This window comes from Caenorhabditis remanei, chromosome IV (genome assembly GCF_010183535.1).
Source record: "Caenorhabditis remanei strain PX506 chromosome IV, whole genome shotgun sequence".
Lineage (NCBI taxonomy): Eukaryota > Metazoa > Nematoda > Chromadorea > Rhabditida > Rhabditidae > Caenorhabditis > Caenorhabditis remanei.
In genome coordinates, this window is record NC_071331.1 from 25,628,552 (window position 1) to 25,650,803 (window position 22,252).

General features: G+C 40.8%; 7 protein-coding genes across 7 annotated transcripts; 1 reads left to right on the plus strand and 6 right to left on the minus strand.

The window, feature by feature from the left end:
- Positions 1-19: 19 nt before the first annotated feature.
- GCK72_016342 (uncharacterized protein) lies at positions 20-1,392 on the minus strand (the record flags this gene model as incomplete). The annotated part of the gene is made up of 5 exons (XM_003096165.2): positions 20-107; positions 153-336; positions 564-941; positions 990-1,230; positions 1,282-1,392. 5 exons carry the CDS (start codon positions 1,390-1,392, stop codon positions 20-22), a joined length of 1,002 nt encoding a protein of 333 aa, XP_003096213.2.
- A 243-nt stretch (positions 1,393-1,635) lies between these two features.
- Positions 1,636-9,564, minus strand: GCK72_016343 (uncharacterized protein; the record flags this gene model as incomplete). Its single annotated transcript, XM_003096178.2, has 18 exons — positions 1,636-2,008; positions 2,060-2,815; positions 2,866-2,929; positions 3,407-3,558; positions 3,617-3,907; positions 3,953-4,491; positions 4,540-4,598; positions 5,000-5,186; positions 5,233-6,003; positions 6,053-6,132; positions 6,429-6,605; positions 6,649-6,770; positions 6,818-6,885; positions 6,945-7,614; positions 7,664-7,749; positions 8,256-8,597; positions 8,643-9,315; positions 9,365-9,564. 18 exons carry the CDS (start codon positions 9,562-9,564, stop codon positions 1,636-1,638), a joined length of 5,610 nt encoding a protein of 1,869 aa, XP_003096226.2.
- A 328-nt stretch (positions 9,565-9,892) lies between these two features.
- Positions 9,893-11,217, minus strand: GCK72_016344 (uncharacterized protein; the record flags this gene model as incomplete). The annotated part of the gene is made up of 4 exons (XM_053731453.1): positions 9,893-10,246; positions 10,292-10,514; positions 10,559-10,981; positions 11,024-11,217. 4 exons carry the CDS (start codon positions 11,215-11,217, stop codon positions 9,893-9,895), a joined length of 1,194 nt encoding a protein of 397 aa, XP_053586225.1.
- Positions 11,218-11,354: 137 nt separating this feature from the next.
- GCK72_016345 (uncharacterized protein) lies at positions 11,355-12,821 on the minus strand (the record flags this gene model as incomplete). The annotated part of the gene is made up of 6 exons (XM_053731454.1): positions 11,355-11,744; positions 11,792-12,014; positions 12,063-12,330; positions 12,379-12,527; positions 12,572-12,657; positions 12,705-12,821. 6 exons carry the CDS (start codon positions 12,819-12,821, stop codon positions 11,355-11,357), a joined length of 1,233 nt encoding a protein of 410 aa, XP_053586226.1.
- Positions 12,822-12,989: 168 nt separating this feature from the next.
- Positions 12,990-14,342, minus strand: GCK72_016346 (uncharacterized protein; the record flags this gene model as incomplete). The annotated part of the gene is made up of 4 exons (XM_003096168.2): positions 12,990-13,358; positions 13,402-13,898; positions 13,950-14,098; positions 14,143-14,342. 4 exons carry the CDS (start codon positions 14,340-14,342, stop codon positions 12,990-12,992), a joined length of 1,215 nt encoding a protein of 404 aa, XP_003096216.2.
- A 5,381-nt stretch (positions 14,343-19,723) lies between these two features.
- GCK72_016347 (uncharacterized protein) lies at positions 19,724-20,873 on the plus strand (the record flags this gene model as incomplete). Its single annotated transcript, XM_053731455.1, has 3 exons — positions 19,724-19,928; positions 19,977-20,183; positions 20,353-20,873. 3 exons carry the CDS (start codon positions 19,724-19,726, stop codon positions 20,871-20,873), a joined length of 933 nt encoding a protein of 310 aa, XP_053586227.1.
- Positions 20,240-21,289, minus strand: GCK72_016348 (uncharacterized protein; the record flags this gene model as incomplete). Its single annotated transcript, XM_003096182.2, has 2 exons — positions 20,240-20,986; positions 21,038-21,289. The coding sequence occupies 2 exons, from the start codon at positions 21,287-21,289 to the stop codon at positions 20,240-20,242; spliced, it is 999 nt and encodes a 332-aa protein (XP_003096230.2).
- Positions 21,290-22,252: the final 963 nt, after the last annotated feature.

Here is a 22,252-nt window from a genome sequence, read left to right on the forward strand (position 1 = left end):
CATAGCGTCCTGCTATCGGTTAGTTTGATTGCACCGAAAAGTAATTTGATAGTTTTGGCACCCACACTTCTTTCCGCGCGTTCCGAAAATCATTGTTAGTGTTGATTCTGGAATTCTCTGTTTCATTCCGGGGAGTGCTTCTCTCAACTCACGTCTCCTCGAGTCCGCTCATCTGAAATGAGACAGAATACAACAAATTATAGATGACAGACAGGCCCGAAATCGCCGAGTTCTCCGCATTTGATATCATATGAATTGTGACATTTTCAGGTGCATAGGAGCTCATTAGAAGGCCCGTTGTGGTCACGGCAGACGTTGTGCCACCATTTGGATCGTCTGGAATTCAGTGAGTTTTTAACAAAAATGAAATCTAGGGCTACATTTTTGTAGTTGACAACTTTTAGATAGCTCCGCCCACTTTTGAGGTATGCCCCTTTAAAGGCAGATTTCTATAGAACGATGTTTCAAATCCATCTATCTTTAAAGACGCATATCTAAAAAATGGGCGGGACTTTAGGTTTTCTGAAAATGATGATGTCAATATCTCCGCCCCCATGAATCACCCCATCCTTGTTGAACATCAAACTTCAAGAATCCGTTCGATCGAATGTACCAAACATCATTGAACACTTGAAATGGTTCTACGTTGGCAAAGTACCATACTGCGTCGATACGCAAGGGATTCGAGAAGATTCTCTGTTGTCGACTAGCATCCGCTACTGGATCCTTATAAGTCTCCATTGGCTCATTCCAAAAGATTGCGAAGCTTGATGTTGGGAGACTGGAGACACTTGACACTTGAGACGACTTATCAGGGATGTAGAGTGGGGAGGTTTGGTTGCGAAGTCCTAGATTGAGATTGAGGAAGACTAGTGTCACGTCATCAGAGTTAGAGGTGATGGAGATTTTGCGGTTGACGAGATAGACGTGGAAGTTGGGATCTGGAAAAGATTTATGAAACTGAAAGCAATATCAGAATCTCTCTTTACCTTGCGCCTGAGTGAACGTTGTGAAGTACAAGAACCCAGTCATCCACATGGCATCATTTTCAACGTTCGTTGAACTGATCGTAATAGTTCCATTGGCTTTCCAACCAATCTCAGATCCATCCGGATTCGTACCGAGTTGACTAAGATCCCAAGCAGTTTTGATCTCCCCGTTATTGGTGATTTTGACGTTGCTCAATAGAGTGATGTCATCGCTGGAAGCAACATAGAGTTTGGCACCAGCCTAAAAGTTTTAGTCTAAAATATATATTACAAAGCGAAAAGTAAGCTATACCCAAACGGCTAAGCTAAGTTCTCCTTTATCTGCTGTAATATTTGAGAATCTAATGATAGAAAGTGTTGGAGTGGCTAGGAGTACAACTAGAAGTAGAAGTAGGTGATGCATAGTGTGTCGACTGAAAAGGGGCGACAAGACAGGTGGTGATAAGGAAACTTTGTGTCTTCTTAGAATCATCCTTCATGTTTTCAGTCTAGTTACAGTTTTTTGCATTAGAGCGAACATTCATCATGTTGAAATATTATGCAAATATACCGTTATCAATTTTACTCATTTATTTGTTCAAGAAGGAAACACCCATTTTTTGATGGCATCGTTTGAGAAAGAAATCGCATTAAAACATTAAAGCACTTAAAGAACACAAGTGAAAAAGGTGACGGCCAACATTGAAATCATCACAGTAGAAGTTGTACTGGATTTCGTTGTCGTTTGATATCCCGAAGTTGTTGCAGTTTGAGAGGTTGTAGGTGGATTGGTTGGTGCAACGGAGGAAGATGAGGAGACGGGGTTTACTGGAGCTGCTGTAGACGTTGAGGTTGCAGCAACTGGTGGCTTAGTGGTAGTTGTAGTTGTTACAGGTGCCATGGTGACTGGTCCATGATCAACATTAAAATACTGAATGTAGTAAATTCCAGCGAAAATGTTACTGGGGACTATCTGCAAGTTGCCAGCTTCCCAGGCTTGCTCTTGGAGGTTGTTGGTTGCATCTTGACCGCTGATTATTCTGAAATCATTTGTTGGATCTTTGCAGAGTTTAATACATGGAAAAGCTCACTGGAAATCAGCAGATTGAGAGTTTAACTGTCCGTTTAGCTGAATCGTCAAATTGTTATATTCGAACAACTCCGTTGACACTACATAACCACTGTTACCCACTCGATTCCCTCCCGCTGCTGGAAAGTTGACTTGACTATTCAAAGTCATGAGTTGACTGTTAGTCATCCCGGTAACAGTTACAGCACCCGCTTGAATTGTGGTTGTATCCACATAAGTGTCGGAGACATTTAACTGGAATCCGCCGTTGACTCCTCGCAACCACATTGTCTCTGAGAATTGAAGAGGATCAATGGCGTCGAAGAATGTGGGTACTCGACCGCCGAGTGGGTGTTTCAATGGATTCGAAAATATGTTTCTTTCCACTGCGTCCACACTATTGACATCAGCGTAGAAGTCAGTCGGCAGGTACTTATAGAAGTAGATGTAAGAAGTCTTGGGTTGAACGATGTTCTCCACTCGAATATGCTTGAATCCAGCGTAATTTGGATTGCCAGCAGTATTCATGTTTGGAGTTGCCAAGAATACAATCGTTGTATCTTTTGCTTGACTTCTGTCGAGAACAATATTGGATCCTCTGACTGCGTAAACCAGGAAATTCGGGTCTTTATCCATGACTGGTGTTATGATCAAAAATTCTCCGGTCAAGTTTTTAGTCACATCCATAGAGTTGGTTGTTGTCACTGTTACATCACTGTTGATTTGGAACCCGGTTGAAAAGCTATTGGCGTCATGGCCAGAGAGCAGTTTGTCTAGTCTGAAAACTATGGGAATCCGAATCTCAGAATTCAATGTGATAGCTCTCACGTAATAGTTTTTCCTTGCGATGCCAATGTGATCTTTGACAAATGCACCGCTTTGTCTCGAGACGCTAAAAAGATCCTTGAACCGTCCGCCACATCCGGTATCTGAGTGGGAGTCGTGTTATTATAGTAGTAACTGATTTTATGCAAAGTCGCTTGCTTTGAATATACAGCAGGAACAATGCAAAGAATCAATATTACTCCGCATGTTTTCAACATAATTGATTAGGAAAGGAGAACCCGAAAATTGCGGAAATGAAGAGAGAGTGAGGGTTGGGAAAGAGGTGTAACGCCTCTTTTAAGTGCATCCTATCTTCATGATGATATGAGAGAGGAGGAAACACGTCAATTTATTTGATGATATCGGCACAATTGAATCATCATTTGATCTAGACCATTTTGAATGTTTTAATAGGTTAAAAGTACAGTAATAAGGGAAGTTATGATAAGTGAAATTGGTGACGTGAATTTTGTAGTGGTTTCGATGCTGGATCTGCCTTCAGTTGTCCTAGTAGATATGCTACGCGAGGTTGTAGAAGTGCTACCTGGTGTCCTATTAGTGTCATCATTAATATCCACTCGAAAATACTGCATATAGAAAACGCCCGAGTCCAACCGCGATGGCTTTATATAAAGACTAGTGGTGTTCAAGTTCCACTCGAATATTTTCGAAATCATTGGTGGCGTTTGATGCATTCTGGAATTTATAACATGGGTTTCAAAAAATCCACCACGCTCCCAGACAAACCGCTCACCTCAATGTTTCACACTCAATATTGCTGCACATTGTTGCGTTAACATCAGCAAACAACTGTGTTGAAACCAACAATCCAAAAACGCATACATGATACTCATGAAACACATAGTTCACTACAGTATCCACAGTATGAAACTGGCTCATCACGAATCCTGTGGTCGTTGGACTTGTCGTTATGGATTCAGATGGATCTTTCCATTGCTGGGAGATTGTAAGCTGGATACCACCGATGGCTCGGATGTGCCAAGCACGCAGGGAGTATTGAAGCGGCTCGATGTTGTCGAAAAAGCTGTAATACAATAATTTAGTGATATTGTGGGAAGACGTGTCTTACTATGTACTGGGTGTCTCTGCCGGCCAATAGTTCACTGGATTCGTAAATATCGACTTGTCAGCTGTTACCTGATAGTCCGGGTCATCATACCCATTTTCAGGTATATCTTTGTAAAACCAAAGTTTAGTTGTCTTTGGTTGAACGATATTCTCTATTCTGGTATTGTAGAGTGCCTTGTACTCCGGATCACTTGGAAGCCTGCTGACTAGCGGATTGAGAAGAACCAGAGTGGTATTGGAGTTAGTAGGTCGATTTACTATAAGGGTTTTATCGATGACTGAGTAAACGAAAAAGTTTGGATCCCTTGCCATGTCTCGTGAGGATATAAAGAGCACTCCGTTCAAGTTATTGGTGACATCTGCGCTGTTTTGTGTAGATATGATTAAATCGCTATTGACAGGGAAGCCGAGAAGAAATCCGTTCGCGTCGAAGTTGGTTAGTAGTTGGTCAAGGGATACGGTAAGGCCGTTGGAAGATATTGTGATAGCATTAAGAGTAGCAGGATCATCGGATGAGCAAAGGTAGAGGTTGGAGCCGTCCTGTTAAAGCGAAGCTCAGAAAACGTTTGTTATCTATATCTCACTCACTTCCACATAAGCTATCCTAACAGGATCCGTTAGACTGTAATCACGTAGCTGTCGAAGTTCTGCATGAGAGAAACCAAAAAAAGTAACAAATAAAGGAATCCACATAATTGTTTCTTGTTAAGTTTCTCCGACGCCGCGGTTTTTTTGAATTTATTCTTCTGACCGTCTTGATAAGTGCATTATGATTTTTTTTGATAAAGAAGGATACACACACACCCCTGCTTAACATTGTTAAGCCAACAACCACACCCCTGTTTAGACAATTTATTTATTTATTGTTTGTTATAACAGTAAAGTACACATAGTTGTTACTAATGCTGCTAGAATCGGTAATAATCTGAAGGTAGATTTGGTTGTAGTCTCAGGAGGTTTTACTGTAGTTGTAGTAGAAGAAGATGTAGGAGAACTAATACCTTTCTCTGAAAAGAAGAAATTAGTTCAGCAAGTTAAAGAAACTCACCGATTCTAAAGTATTGCAAGTAGAAGTATCCATACTTTTGATTTGCATAGTCTACATACATTACTGTATCGTTTCGGTTATACTGGAACTTGTCCGCGAACACTTGCATAGTAAATGGTTCGGTGACACAATCGATCTCGTTGCAACTTGTCACATTTATACCTGTTTGCCGATCGGCAGTTGTCATCTGGAATAGAATAGATTTATTCTCATTCAACTCTTGCCTCACTTACCATATACCCAAACATGCCTTCATGACCGGGTGTGTTCCTAAAATTTGTGGTCGAATTGTCACTGGTATACTGAGTCATTGTGTAACCGGTCGTCGTTTCCTTTGTGGTTTCGTACTTTGACAGATCGCGCCATTCGGAAGACACCTTGAGAGTGATGCCTCCTCCGGTGGCACGAATGTACCAGATGCGCATTGAGAATTGAATTGGCTCAATGTTGTCGAAAAAGGCAGTATCTGCATCATTATTTCCTGTTGGGAAGAGTGAAACTGGATTACTAAAAATCATCTTCCTAATCGTTTCCTGATAAGTTGGATCCGTATAACCATCGCTAGGTACCCCTTGATACATCCTAAAACTGGTGCTCTTCGGTTGAATAATACTTTCCATTCTGGCGTTGTACAAAGGCTTGTTCACTGGATCCGTAGCGGTACGCTCGACTCTTTTGTTGAGAAGTAACAAGGTGGTCTCGTTAGTAGTCGATCGATCGATTGTCTTCACTTGATCCGAGACAAGATACACCAGAAAGTTTGGGTCTTTCGCCATGGCTGCGTTGGAAATGAATAATATTCCATTCAATGTCTCAGTTTCGGCTTCAGTATTTGTGGTAGCTATCGTGAGATCACTGTTTACAGGAAACCCATTAGAGTAACCATTAGCATCGAAGTCACCCAAAAGTTGTTGCAAGTTCTTTGTTTGGCCGTTTGAAGATAAAGTGATCCGGCTAAGCATTAAAGCTTTATCATTAGAAGACAGATAAACCTTTGAGCCGTCCTGAAATTAGCAGTATTAGTAGGATTTCAATATCTAATTTTTGACTCACCTCCACATTGTTCACTTTTGTGGGTGTAGCTGACTTATAATTGTAAAGTTGGAGTGTCAGACTGGCAGAACTACAAAGTTCTATGAAAGTAAAGATAAGGCACAATGGCAGTGATTTCATCTTTTTCTAGACAGCCACAAAATTTCACATGCTTTTATGCAATTCCTCCGTTTTCCTTATCTCTAAACACCCATTCCGCCAATTTAATGGGTTGTAAACATGTGCAGAGAATGTGAACATGCAATGTTTCATAATTTTTTATCAAAAAATAATCATCACATAAAGAAACCAAGCACAACCAGAATAGCAGAGAAAATCGAGAGAGATCGAGAGGATTTGGTAGTGGTGGCTACGGTAGTGGTAGACACCTGAGTACCTGTTCCAGGAATCGGTGTGGTGGTGGTTACTGTAGGATTGCCAGATACTGTAGACTGCGTTGACCCCGTTCCAATGCTTACAGTAGACTCGGCGGTTGCCTGAGTTTGAGTGCTTTGAGTACTTCCGGGGACTGTAGTGGTAGTAGTGCTGGTGACTACTGGGAGGACGTCTGTGCCTAAAGCTCCAACGCTAGAGAGTAATTGGTTGATATTACTCACTAATACTAAAGTACTGGCAATAGAATGTTCCAGCAATGAAGTTCGACGCTGTCACATTCAACAATTGTGCGGCAACTGGCGAAGTTTTAATTAGGTGTGTCGTGTTTTTCGTCTGATCATATCTATAGAAATGATATTGGGAGGAGTGCCAAGAATAGATCACACTCACGTTTGCACGAAATTTCCGTTGCTTCCTCGAAACACGAAACTGACGCTGGCGGTCAAGTACGCTGTGATCTAAAAATACATTTTTGGTGATAAGACCAAATTCGAAGAAAGAAGTCAGAGCAGCTTACCATAGTACCGACAGATCTTCCACGAGTCGGATCGGACTGGAAATTGACGATGTGATTCGAGTAGATGAAGTTGCTATTGATCAATAGACCAGTAGTGTTAGCGCTGGTTGTTGTTGTATTATGGTTAGCAACATAATTATTCTGCATATCCATTGTAACTGGTCCATACGAGGTGATGTACCAATAGTCGAGACCGATTTGGAGTGGCTCCACGTGGTCGAAAAAGAGTCTAGTTGTGCTTACTGGATTCCCATTGTTGTCGATAGTCGTGTAGTTGAAGGGATTCATAAAGAATTGGTTGGAAGTCACACTCTTATAGTTGTTAGCTGGTACTCCGTATTGAAAGTATACATTTTCAGCCTGCGTCATCATCAGATTTGTCAAATACGTGGATTTCCCTGGCTGGTCAGATTCTCCAGATTGTGCTGCCAACTGAGTGTTCAGAATTACCGTAGTAGCAGCTACACCACTCAAGTTGATGTGATGGGAACCTGTGATCACATAGACAGAGAATGAAGCGTCCTGTGCTTGTTGAGCAGTTGTAGCATACAAGTAACCGGTTAGGGTGTAGGAGACAGCGTTGGGGTTAGTGGTGGTCAGAGTGAGTCCTCCGTTGAGAGTTATTTTATTTGGAGTGCCATCAGGATTTACTTTGGCCAAGTCGGATAACCTATAAGCTATTGAATTTTGAAAAAAAATTGTCTAGCAGCTAGACTAACAAATAAGTGTGTCCTCCTGTCACCACTTGAATATTTTTCAAGTTATTTGGGTCATCATTCGATGCCAAATACAAGTTTCCACCATCCTGAAATAATTTTGTAATCATATGTAACATAACACACTTACCTCGACACCGGCTATGTTTGAAGTGGTTCCATTCAAAAAATCTCTGAGCGATACTACTACAGGATCCGCCGAAACCAAATTAACGAATAAAAATACGGTCAACAATAGGTAGGAGAATCGCATGTCGAGCAACCCAATGGAGGAAAACGCCTCTTGGGTTGCTAATTTAAGCCAATTTTCCGCAGGAAATTGATAAGGGTCACAATTGTAATGATGTTCTGTGTCCTGATTCCTGATTCATCGGTATATTTCATTATGGATGACGTTTGAGTGGAGGAAGGAGACGGAATGGAATCATTGATAGGCTAGAAATAGGCAATAGAACTATTTTCGTCTAGTTTTACTTGAAGCTCGAAGGTTTGAATTTTCTTTATTGGCAAGAATTTTCAACAAGTAACATTGTATAACGAGATTCAACAATAGACACAATATAAATTAATGCTTCAGCAATACAAACGAGAGAACTAGGATAATCAACTGAACAACACGCTGAGTTGAAGAACTTTTTGTAGTAGTTGCTACGGTCGTTGTCGTCGTTGAAGAAGCTTCAGTACTCGTCACAGTACTTGGGGCCACAGTTGTAGTTGTAACCGGCGCAAGACCTCCGGTGTACCCATAATATTGACAGTAGAATGTGCCAGGAAACAGTGAAGTTGAGTTTATAGTCAGCTTTGAGGCTTGGAAATAAGTGGTCATCAACGCGTGTTTCACAGTTGCATTGATGTTGAAGTTTTGTTGAATGCCATTTCCATCATCCGGTTGCAAATCGAAACTTATATAATTTACGGAATTGGGGAATGTTGTGATCTGAAAACTTTAATTTCTACGAATGATTTGCCGGATAAAACTCACCAATGTGCCAACTGTCCTGCTATAGGTGTAATCCAATAAGAAATTCACAACGTGCTGTTGATAGATGTAGTTGTTGACAATCAGACCAGTGGCGTTAACTGACGTCGTTGTGTAGACATGATTACTCACGTACTTGTTCTCCAAAACCATACTCACTGCACCGTTAGTGGTGAGGTACCAGTAGTCCAATCCAATTTGAAGAGGCTCTACATTATCGAAATACTGTCTCGTTGCATTATACACATAACCCGTGTCGAAATTCACGTTATCAATGTAAAGTGGATTTTCGAAGAACTGATTGATAGTTATATAAGTCCAGTTGAATCCGGGAATGTCATAATGGAAGCGAAGGTCAATCTCTGGAGATTGATTGATAGCTGATACATAAGACGTTTTGAGGGGCTTGTCCAAGTCCGGAGAATCAGATATAAGTTCTGTATTCAAAATTACGGCTGTGGACTTTGCAGCTCCAGTTGTGAAAACAGTTGTCTTGGTCTTGATGACAAATACTGAGAATGTTGGGTCATCCGCTTGAATCTTGGTAGTAACATAAAGATATCCGGTTAGCACATTGGTTATTGTGTCAATGTTAGTGCTCCTCAAAGTCAACCCATTTGTAATCACGAGGCTTTTTGGTGTATCGTTATTGTTGAAGTTGTTGAGCTGGTCTAATCTAAACAGTGGAACTATGAATTTAATTTCTTTCAATTTCTTGTTCTTACGTCATATTAACGCCATTTGTTGAAATCTGGATATTTTTCAGATAGCTGTCATCATCATTCGAAGCGATATACAATCTCGCACCCGTTTCTACCGCATCGAACGTGTAAGTCACTCCACTGGGGAACTTTTTCAGATAGAGAATATGTGGGTCGGTAAAAGCAAGGCCCGTGAGAACAGAAAGAATTAGAATAGAAAGCATTGCAAGCTGTCTAGTGTGGAAGACGGTTTTCTTAAATATAAAGGTGATAGTAGAGACTGACTGCTGATAAGTGAGAGAAAAAAAGAGTGCGACCAATAATTTTATGCGTCTGCACTATCGTCATGCAAGTGACGAGATGGTGATTCAAAACGTCTTTAATGTCTGTTTGCACTGACTATCAGAATTTCTGAAAATGCCAGTTTTCTCTTATTTCTTTTAGTCTAAGATTTCTAATTTTCAGATAATTCTTTCATTAAAAATTGTCATGTTCAGTTAACAAAAAAAAAGTCAGCACTGTTAGAAAAGAGTTACACAAGAAATTCACAAATTAAGAAAGCAAGGAAGCCATCAGAACCAAAGCTAAGAATTCCGCCGCAAACACCACAGAACATCCTTTAGTCGTTGTTGCTACAGTAGTAGTAGATGTGGCAGTACTAATTGTACTTGGCGTCATAGTACTTGTTTGCGGAGGAGGCAACAAATCCCCAGCGAATGAAAAGTACTGGCAATAAAACGTTCCTGGGAGCGTGCTATTTGTGTTGACGGTTAGCTTGTATGCTTGCTTGTTATCCCATGATATGACTCCGATATTGCTAGAGCCAATGTACACTTTTTGGGAGCTGCTTGTAGAATACTGAAGCGTAATGTCGAGATCGGAACCGTCCTCCATGAACGCAGATGTCTGAATAGGTATATTGCGAATTCTCAACTTCGGTCCCTAACTCACAATATATCCGGAAGCTCCACCTCGAGTCTCGTCCGGCTGGAAGTTTACAACATGCTCCAAATAAAGAAAGCTATTGATAATCACTCCGGTAGTTGAAGTCGCAGTCGTTTTGTAGTCATGATTGCTCACGTACTTGTTCTCTATGTACATGTTAACGGGACCCATAACTGTGAAGTACCAGTAATTCAATCCGATTTGAAGCGGCTCCACGTTATCGAAGAATCTATAAAATATGAGTTGAATCATATCAACATTAGATAGACCTACTTTTGCACAGTAGTTGTTTGATTTTTCAAAACAATTGGATTCTGGAAGAATGTATTGTTTGTCACAGTCTTCCAATCGGCGGATGGGATGCCCCATTGGAAATATATAGCTGTATTCGGCGACTGGTTGATTTTAGTGACATATGACGTCATCGTTGGTTGATCGCCATCCGTGAACGTTTTGAGTAGAGTATTCAGAATCACCACAGTGGACTTCATTCCGGTCACACTAACGGATTGAGTTGGCTGAACCACAAAAACATGAAACGACGGATCTTTAGCTTGAAGCGCCGTGGTCACATAGAAGAAACCAGATAACTTTGCCGTAACAGTCTCGTTGTTAGTAGTGGAAATAGATAAGTCGCCAGCTATTGAAATACTAGCTGGTGATGAATCATCATTTGGCAGCAACAGTTTGTCCAACCTGAATATCATCGATTGTTTATATGTGAGACTAGTCACTTACGTATATGTCATGACACCTGTTGTGATTTTAATGTTTTTCAAGTACATCCAGTCATCATTAGAAGCGAGATACAAGTTGGCTCCGCCCTCCACACCTTGCACTACGGTAGTAGAAGAATATTTTTTCAAGTATAAAACTTGAGGAGTCGTAGCAACTCCGAGAATAAGAGAGAAGAACAATAGGAGACTAGGCATGTCTGATTAAAAAGAATCGTGTTTCGTGGGGCATATTCATGATTTTTATATTGAAAATGCTTGTTAGATAAGAAATTCGAAATGATACAATGCGAAGAAATGACCCGGAAGATGATATTGTATCAAAAAATCATTTATCATTGCATTGCACCGAGTTCAAAGTATGAAAAAAGTATTAACAAAGCAAGGATACATTCCAATCGAAGAATCACTGGATATCCTTTAGTTGTGGTGGCAACAGTCGTCGTACTAGAAGGAACTGTACTCGTTAAACCCGAGGTAGTTGAAGATCCAAGAGTCGTCGTTTGTGGAGTAGTCGTTGGCAACAAGCCCCCAGTCATTGTAAAATACTGACAGTAAAATGTCCCGGGTAGTAGACTTGTAGAACTTATAGTTAACTTCATAGGCTGTTGGCGAGTGAAATCCAAATTACCAATAGCAATTTCATGATTGTATTCAGTTTTGATGCTATTTGAGTTATATTGCATGAAAGTAGTGAGATCAGATGTTTGGACGAAGGCGGTAGTCTGTAATCAGAAGAGATTCCTTTGTTCGAAGTTTTTGGAAAACCGACAATGAGTCCAGATGTTCCTGAGAGAGTATCATCTCTCTGGAAGTTCACTACGTGCTCCTGATAAACATTGTTACCGAGAATCAAGCCAGTTGTAGAGACTGCGGTTGTTGTGTAGTCATGATTGCTCACATACTTATTTTCAATTCGCATTTTTACTGTTCCCGTCACTGTAAAGTACCACAAATCCAATCCGATTTGAAGGGGCTCGATGTGATTAAAGAATCTGAATACTTTGAATTTTTTCCAAAAACTTGAATGAATCACAACATACGTTGTATCAAAGTTCGCATATTGGATAGGATTCTGAAAAAATGTATTGTTTGTGCCATCCTGCCAATCATCGGATGGCAGTCCCCATTGAAAATTGATATTTGTACTAGGCGACTGGGTGATTTCAGTGACATACGATGTTTTAAATGGTTCATCAGCATCAGCGGTCTCAGAGTTCAGTTTTGTATTCAAGATGACTGCTGTTGCCTTGGTTCCGGAAACACTAATTGAGTTTGATGTTTTGATCACATAAACCAAGAAATTTGGGTCTGAATAGGTTCCAACTTCGAAAAAGAGTGTGAATCAATGACACCCACCTAACGCTTGAACCTTTGTAGTGACGTAAATAAATCCAGTTAAACGAGTTGTTGTATCATAATCATTTGTAGTTGATATCGTCAAGTCTCCAGATGCTTGAATACTCTTCGGAGTACTATTGTCATCAAAGTCATTGAGCTGATCCAGCCTAAATTGACTTTTTTTGTTTACTCACAAGGCGGAACCCCTCACGTGTATGTATTATCACCAGATTTAAGGAAAATGTTCTTCAAGTATTTATCGTCATCTTTTGAAGCCAAGTATACATTGGCTCCATTCTGGAAACTCTACACTCATAAATTGAAGTGTATGAATCATTACTGACCTCCACATTAGTTATGGTAGATATGACCAAAGGCGATAATTTGTTAAGCGGAATAAACTTGGGCTCGGCACGCACTGTAGAAACCAGAGCGAGGAGAAATAGAAATAGTTTGAACATAACGAGGAGAGACGAAAGAGAAAATGCCTTTAAATGTATTAAAAGCGATAAAACGTCTGGATGATAAGACATTTCTGTGGGGGAGAGTAAAGATGAGAATGAGTCATTTTTAAAGCACATTACTAGCACTAAGCATTACAATTACAACAAATTTCACAAGACAACAACTCATAAAAATTTAGCGGCTACAACCGATAATAAGATTATAATTTTCATGCTTAATAGGTCAGACGATTCTTTGGTAGTTGTGGCAACTGTAGTAGTGGACACTGCCATACTCGTTTGTTGCGCAGTTGTTGTCGGTGCCAAAGTGCTGGTCTGCGGAGTAGTCGTTGGCAACAAGTCCCCGGTGAATGTGAAGTATTGACAGTAAAATGTCCCTGGAACAGGAGTGCTCGAATTAACGGTTAACTTGTCCGCCTGTTGAGGGGTCCAATTCGTGCCATCACTTGGTCCAATTCCACGCACATAGTCACTGACTAAAGCTGATCCAGATTTCATGTAGTAACCAACGTCGACAGTTGGGAAACTTCTCTCCTGTAATTTTTTATAATTTAGAATTTATGAATTCCAAACTCACTATAAATCCAGAACTTCCAGTTTTAGTACGATCTGGCTGGAAGTTGACGGTATGCTCATAGAAGATATAGTCAGTCATAACCAAGCCAGTGGTGTTAGCAGCAGTAGTCTGATAAGTGAGATCGTTCACATACTTATTCTCGATGATCATGTTAATCGGTCCCATAACAGTAAAGTACCAAAAGTCCAATCCAACTTGTATCGGTTCCACATGATTGAAGAACACCCTGGCGGTGAATGTATCGTTTTTCAAGTTGATTGGATTTGAAAAGAAGACATTGTTAGTAACATCGGTCCAATTAGCCGCAGGGATTCCCCATTGGAAATATAAGTTGGTATTCGAGGAATGATCCATCTGAGTGACATATGAGTTCTTGAGCGGCTGATTCGTGTCCAAGCAAGTGAGATATTGAGTGTTGAGAATGACTACAGTAGACTTCATTGAGCTCGCACTGATGAAATGTTGCGTTTTGATGACATACACGTGGAAGTTGGAGTCTAAAGAAATAAAAAATAAGCTATTGAACTTGTCATCTTAGAATGACTCACCATCAGCTTGCCGTCTTGTGGTGACATGCAGATATCCTGTCAACTTATTTGTTACACTGTCAATGTTTGTTGTAGAGAGGTCCAAGCCACCAGAGATTTTAATACTTTTTGGAGATCCGTCGTCATTGAAGTCATTTAATTGGTCTAACCTTTAAAATATTGACAGTTTTGAGTCTACTTTAGGAGTACTTACGAGAATGATTTGCCACCTGTTGTGATTTTGATATTCATCAAAACTTTATTGTCATCGTTAGAAGCGAGATATAAGTTTGCACCATCTTCTACCGCATCGAACGCGTAAGTCACTCCACTGGGGTACTTGTTCAAGTAGAAGATATGAGGTTCTGAATAAGCAAGGTCTGTGAGAACAGAAAGAATTAGAATAGAAAGCATTGCAAGCTGTCTAGTGTGGAAGTCGGTTTTCTTAAATATAACGATGATAGTAGAGACCGACTGCTGATAAGTACGTGAAAAAAAAGCACGACCAATATTTGTAAGTGACGAGTTGGTGATTCACAGGAAAATCAAACAATTAGAGTTTCTGAAAATGTCAGTTCGAAATATGTTGATCTTTATAGTTTCATCTAAGAATCTAGATTATTCAAAAGCTTTTTTGCTAGCGAGGAACACTTTTTGACGGGTGGAGGCATCGTCATTCACAACTGCAGAATTTGAAATTAAAAGGAAAGCCAGAAGAAATAAAGATGACATGAAAGGACGAGACTTGATAAGAACTTTCCGCACTGTGATCTTTAGAGTTTACATTATGTAATTGAAGAGTGACGACAGGCAAACATCGAGTTCTTCTTGTTTGAAAGAGTAGAGTATAGTTAGACATGAATAATTCATCATTCTGACTAGCATTTTACTGAAACCGAGCGTGATTGTCCCTGATTTGTTCATTTAAATTAAATTTTTTTTTTAAACGTTTTTATCTTATAAAATTGTCACTGTCTCCAGATCAAACTTCGCAGAATTGGCACCAAACCTTCAATTTTTATTTCAGTACATTAAAATTATAGTTTAGTCATCAAAAGTGTACACACAAAAAATAGCACCGACAACAATAAGTTCAAATTTTGACAGGATTTTGTTGTAGTAGCCGCTGTAGTTGTAGAGACGATTGGAAGTAGGTCACCAGCTGGAATTTTATTAATTTTATGTATTTGCTTCAAAGTCTAACTTTAAGTAGAACTTACTCCACACAGAATATTGAATATAAAGGGTTCCTGTGTAAACTGAAGTTCCGTTAATAACCAATTGTTTTGACATAAAATTGGTATAATTGGTGGCGTGTTGTAAGTTATTCCCAGCACTATATGTTCGAGACAAAACCGCTTCATCATTGCTGAATACCACGTCAGCTTGATATTTCAAGTCCGTAGTAATCAGTGTTGCAGTGTTGCCGCTTCGAGTTGGATCTGTCGCAAAATTGACAACGTGTGGCATCCAAACATCGGTCAACACGAATACACCAGTTGTATTAACAGAGGTTGTGTTGTGTGGAATGTTCACTAAAAAAAAACGAAGAAAATTCTGCTGAATTCTGGGATGAGAACATACTATAGGTGCTGTCCAATTTCATGCTGTACGGTCCATCTGCACTAATATACCAATAGGGTAGATTCACTTGAGCTGGCTCTACTGAATTGAAGAAGATCGTTTGGTTTTGAGCACCAATTGGGTTTTCGAAGAATTGATTGCTCGTCAATGTCTTGTAATCGAAATTCGGGTAACCGTAATGGAAGTTTAGAGGTGTGTTCTGAAAGTGTCAATTGTCATCTCATCCATATTAGTTATTGACTCACCCCTTTCTGATCAACTTCCGTGACATAAGTAGTTCGGATAGGTGCATCGAATGGTGGGAAATGAGAAGTGGTATATCCGACGTTGAGAACTACGGTAGTTGTCTTACCACCAGTTCTACTCAATGATTGTGGTCCGTTGACTACTGTGACCGAGAAAGTGGCGTCTGAAATTGTATATAAATTTCAGCATCACAGTTCTGACTACCATTTGCCTGCGCTGCAGTTGTTATATACAAATATCCGGTTAGAGTTGCTGCTGCTCCTGGAAGGATTGTAGACTTGATTGTAAGGCGATCAGATAACATTTTGAGAGTTCATTTGATTTATTTATTTTTTCACGACAAAATGGCTATAAAAATTCACAGAAGACTTGAACATGTCCCTCACGAGACAGTTTCAAGTAAAAAAGAGGAAAAATCTATGTAATCAACAAATAAATAATGATGACATGGGGAAAGACAATTTGAAAGACTAAAACGGGGGCGAGCAATGTTATGGAGATGAGATCAATGGGAAATAAAGGAAGTAGGCAATTGGAGGCAGGGACAGAGAATAAATTAAGAAACTGTTCGTTTAAACAACAGGAAAGGAGGAAGAAATATTAGAACCGGGTTATAGAGGAATCAAGTAGAATAGCAAATTGAGAGGGGGAAAGAAAAGTATTTACATTGTAGGTTATGGCATTCCAATACGGAATGGTGAAAGAGAAAAAGTTATCAGATAGGGGGGAGAGATAGATAAGAGCCATGGGCCTTCTGGGAGAATCAGACAATCTGACAATGGTATTAAGGAAGGGGAAGTGAGATGCGCCAGCAATGAATTTGTAAAGTAGGAGTAATTGGGATTTGAGTCTGCGGTGTCTAATGGAGTGCATTGAGAGGAGTTCCAAGCGTTGCGAGTAAGAAGAGAAAGAGATGTTACAGCGCTGGAGCGTTATTCTAGAGTATACTCTAAGGGTGGATTCAAGAAGTCTAGAGAGATGAGATGTGGGGGACAAACAGAAAATAACAGAACAATACTCAAGGATAGGAAGAACGTAAGTTTTAAAAAGGAATGAGTAGAAAGCTGGATTATTTGACTTGAAAGATTTTAAGATCTGAGAGGAACGAAGTCGGGCTAGAGCCACTGTACGATTAATATGAGCCCGGAACTTGAGATCAGGTTCAACAAGCAGGCCAAGATCACGAACGGAGTTGGAGTCAGGAATGGGAGAACCAGCAATAAAAAACTGATGATGAGGGTTGAGTAAGCCGAAGCGAAGCAAACCTGTTTTGGAATGGGCAAGAGGAAGGAAATTGGATTCGGCCCAGTTGGAGACTAAATCAATGCCGGCTTGAAGACTGGAAGGAAGATGAGAGTAAATTTTAATATCATCAGCATAGGCAGCAACAAAAAGGTAAGGAATATCATTCAGACTGAGTAACAAATCATTGATGAACAAGATAAAGAGTAAAGGGCCCGACACGGAACCTTGAGGAACTCCAGAGGAGATAAAAGAGGAAGAGGAATCAACGAAACTGTTAACCTTAACGGAAAAAGATCTAGAGGATAGAAAGTCTGAGAACCAGGCTACAATGGTAGAGGACAAGCCAAAAGAAGAAAGCTTTTTGAGAAGAAGACTATGGGGAACTTGATCAAAAGCTTTCTGGAAATCAAAGAAGACTACATCTAGAGATTTATGAGTTTTTAAGATGATTTTGTAATTGGTTATGACCTGAACTAAGGAGGAGGCACAAGACCTTTTAGCTAGGAAACCATGTTGATGGACAGAAAGTTTATGGGCAAAATCAAGCTTGATGCGGTTACAGATGATGCGCTCGAAAATTCTAGAAAATGGATCAGTGAGAGAAATTGGGCGGTAGTTGATAGGGTAACTAGCATTACCCTTTTTTAGAACAGGGGTTACTACAGCATTCTTCCAAGAGTGAGGGACTGAAGAAGAGCGGAACGAGTCATTGAAGATGATCGAGAGGGGAAGGGAAAGAGAGGTGGCGCAATTTTTGATGAGAAGAAAGTTAGCAAGATGGGGTGAGAAACCACAGCGAGGCGGAAGTTTACGTAAAGAATTCTCAATTACCCACGGGGCAAACAGATCAGAATCACGAAGGTCAATAATATGAGATGCTGATAGGATGGGTGAGAAGGAAGAATCCGAAACATTCGGAGCTGCAGAGGGGTTTTTAAAATTAGATGTGAATGCAGTGGTGAAGATGGAGGCTTTCTCGGAGTCGATATTGACGATTCGTCCTTGATATGAAAGAGATGGTATTCCGGAAGTACTTTTTAATCTTTTCGTTATGAGGGAACGGGCTACAAGACTGTGAGGTGAGTTGAGAATACGTTTTTCTGTTCTGGCGTAGTTGCGACGAATAGTTTTGGTCAAATCCCTGATTCGAAGGTTGAGAGACTGGAAATCATTGAAGGAAGAACTAGGGGAGGCAAGAAGTTTAGAAAGACGACAACGAGCACGACGCAACTGGCGAATAGGGTTGGAAGGTGGCTTAGGCTTTGGTAAGGTCTTAGTAGGGGTGTGGGTTTTGATGAGATCATTTAAAATGCGAATAAACATATCGAATTTAGCAGATGGCGAGGGAAGGGTACTGAATAAGACATCCCAGTCAAGGGAAGCAAGATCAGAATTCAAGAGAGTATAATTACATTTTCTGTAGTCAAGTTGAGAGGAAAATGAAGCAGAGGCTGGATCAGGAAGAGTGGAAGCCAATGAACGGGGGAAGACCGAGAAATTGACGCTGAAGTGGTCAGAATTCAAAAGTGGAGGGTGACAGACAGGAGAGTTCCTTGATTAAGGAGTTGGTCCAGTCTGAAAATTAGAGTTTTAGATTATTCAGAGATCAAAAACAAACACACGTAACAGGGCCTCCTCCAGTTGAGAGTGTGATTTGTCTCAAACTTGCGACATCATCGTTCGATGCCATATATAGAGTGGCACCGGTCTAAATGTGCATTTTCTCATTTCATCACATCAAGAAGAAAAAAGAAAAAACCACTCACTTCTACTGCAATATCGGTAACTGGAGTATCAACATTGTACTTATAGAGTGAAACAATTTGAGGATCACTTAAAGCTAAACAAAATATAGAAACTAATAAAATAGCAAATCTATGCATATTTCCCAATGATTGAAATTTTTTTCAATATGGTTTCTTAAAATAGGAGGAAATTGATAAGAAAACGCGCGGCGACATGATAAGAATGTTAGACTAGAGAAGAAAATGCAAATAAAAATGACGGTGAAATAACAACGAACATGAATAATTATTTATAGTAGTTTAGAGTTACATCTCGGTGATAAGATCCTATCAGTGATGAAATTGTCCTTCATGTTTCAACACAACAAGTGAAATAGCTACAGTCCCAAGATACACAACGTCTCAAAAATCATACAGACTAAAAGTAGAGCTCCATTTTTGTAGCTGACAACTTTTTTGTGCGGAGACACCACTGGAGAGTTATAGTACTTTTAAACGCTAAGTTCACAACGAGTCGAAATGAATATTTTCTATAAATTGGACCGTAGATACATTCGATCATGCTGCTTCCAAAACTGCAAGAAAAATCAGGCAAAAGCTCACGTGGACCAAGTTTTAAGCCGTCAAACTTTTACTGCTGAAAATCTATTTCCCCGAGTACCGAAAAGTGTCAGTCAATTTATATTAAGTTTGACGGCTCATAACTCGGTCCATTTGAACTTCTGGCTGATTTTTCCTGCAGTCTTGAAATCAGGTCGAAAGCATCTATGAACCAATTTATAGAAAAAGTTCAACTCGACTCGTCATGAACTTCCCTGGTAAAATGACTATAACTCTCTAGTAAGTTTCCGTACAAAAAAGTTGTCAACTACAGCTCTACTTTTGATCTGTACTATTGACAAAATATGACACACTCTTGAACATTTTCACCAGAAATGTAGATCTCATTGCCCTCCCTGAAAGCTTTAATTTCAGATGGAACCACACCGCAAGAAAAAAGTCGACTACTACCCGACGATCGACGAGATTCTGCATGATCCACCGGTCAAGTGTAACGACTGTGGACAAGACTTCCGGAACTCTTCAGCATGCAGATTTCATCAATTGAAAATGCATCCGAACGGTGGATGCCAGGAACCGAACGATGAACGAATTGTGAGCAGAACCTTTGCAGAGCCAAGTAAAGAAAGATGGAGAGAACATCTTGTAAGAATCATTACATTTTAAGGTATTGCCAAAGCCTTCTACTGTCCTCACCCCGACTGTGTGATAGACGGAAAATGGTTCGAAGGGATTCGCTATCTCCGACAACACTATAAACGGACTCATGTCGAGAAGAAGTTTGTCTGCGAGATGTGTGGACACAAGTTGTCGTTGGCCAAGGATATGAACTATCATAGAAAAGTCAGATGTGCGGTTGTGAGAAAACAAAAAGGTTTGAGTTTTTTGCAAATGAAATAGTCTTTATTAAAAGAAAAAGCAAACGGGGATTTAGACGTGCGAGAAACGACGTCTGTATCCTCCCTGAGAAGCTGGTTGAGCCTCGACAGCGGCGGTACGTGGTGGGCATGGACAGTAGGCGGCGTCTTGTCCTGGAATTCCAGCACCTCCGGCCTCTCCGTCTTGTCCTGGTGCTCCGGCCTCTCCATCCTTTCCTGGTGCTCCGGCTGGTCCTTCTGGTCCGGCGTTTCCTGGGGCTCCGTCTTGTCCTGGTGCTCCGGCGTTTCCTGGGGCTCCGGCTGGTCCGGCTGGTCCTTCTGGTCCGGCGGCTCCTTGTCCGCGTTGTCCGTTCTTTCCGGCTGGTCCAGGAGCTCCGGCCTCTCCGTCTTGTCCTGGTGCTCCGGCGTCTCCTTGCTCTCCAGCGGCTCCTGGTTGTCCATCTTGTCCTGGGGCTCCTGGGGCTCCAGATTGTCCGTCGGCTCCTGGGGCTCCGGCTGGTCCGTCTGGTCCAGCTGGTCCTGGCTCTCCGGCTGGGCACTTGATGCATCCTCCAACATCTTGGGAGTTGACGATTCCTACTCCATTGACTCCGTTCTTTCCGGCTTGTCCTGGAGCTCCATCCTCTCCTGGGGCTCCTGGAGCTCCTGGTGGTCCGGCTGGTCCAGCTGGGCAGTTGTTTGGCTGAGCTCCGCATCCACAGGTTCCTCCAGATCTCTTGTTACGTCCGAAGATGAGGTTAGCCTCGACAGTGCTTCCGGCTGGGACGATCATATCCTTCCAGGCTTCGTTGGCGGTGTACTAAAATAATGGAGAAAATAAGTACAAAGAAATAAGAAAAATTCCACTCACTCTGAACTCAGTCATATCATCCATAACATCGTAGTACAAGTCGTTGATGTCCTGGAGCAACATTCCAGCGGCAACGAGAGACACGATGATCGTGACTCCGGAGAAGAACGACGCTCCGATAACGATGGCTTTGGTAGTCATGTCTTGAGAAGAGACAACGGCTGAAGATTTCTGATGACAGACGCCGTCTTTTATACGTGCCGTAAGATGGGCGGTATCGTGCGTGTGGTAGCTTACCTTGAAGCCACGCATATCTTTGTGTAAGATCTTGATGTTTCCTTCCTTCTCCTCCTATTTCGTCTGCGTCTATTGCGCCTAGATTTTATCGTGTGGCGTCGGGGTTTTTGACAGTTTTGGCGAAAGACGTGAAATATCAGCTTAGGTTGGAAAGGTGGCAAAGACTACATATAGAGAATGTAAATGAAAAATCTGAAAGCGTCTATTTTGGGCTTGTCGAGGAACTACGCGAACTAGAAATGGTACAAATAAGAATCTCTCAATTTACAGAGTTGCAAACCGCATCGAAACGGGCAGCGTGACTCGCTTTAAACACATTATTCTGAGTTGAAAAATATACCAAAATGTAGAACTCGCCTAAATCTACATTTTGGTGTATTTCCGTATCATAAGATTCCGTTTTGAGCAAGTTACGCGCCGTTGACAAGTATGCCAATTCAAAACCGCCCGTGTCAGAGATGGTACTAAATGGGAGATTCTGATTGGTACCTGTTCTGATTCGTACCAGTTTAATTTAGGCAGTTATAATCCGGGGTAGAAAATAATATTCTAATCATTCTTGACATTACTTTTTTAAAAAATGTTTTTTAACAAAAAACTTCTAAAATTTTATTTCCCATCAAATGATTATCGATATCTACTAGAATAGATTAAAAGTTGCAGTTTGCACTTTTACTTCCTCTTCTCCTCCTTCTTCAGCATTCTATTATTATTTGATTTGCATATACACTTTCTCTCGTCTATCTGTGAAGGTCATCACAGCAAGTGAATTTTCCACTTCCCCGGTTTTACTTCATTTCTACCTCATGACAAGACAAAAGGCGCTACTTTCAGATCAATCGCCTAGATAATAATGTCCAATGACAAACACCTGGGCGATATTTTTGTGATGGCTGTCGCCGTTGGCCGCCCGTAAAAAAGTTCAGTTTTTTGGAAGCGATATGGCTGGCAACATTTGAAGGGAGGGAGAGAGAGGGA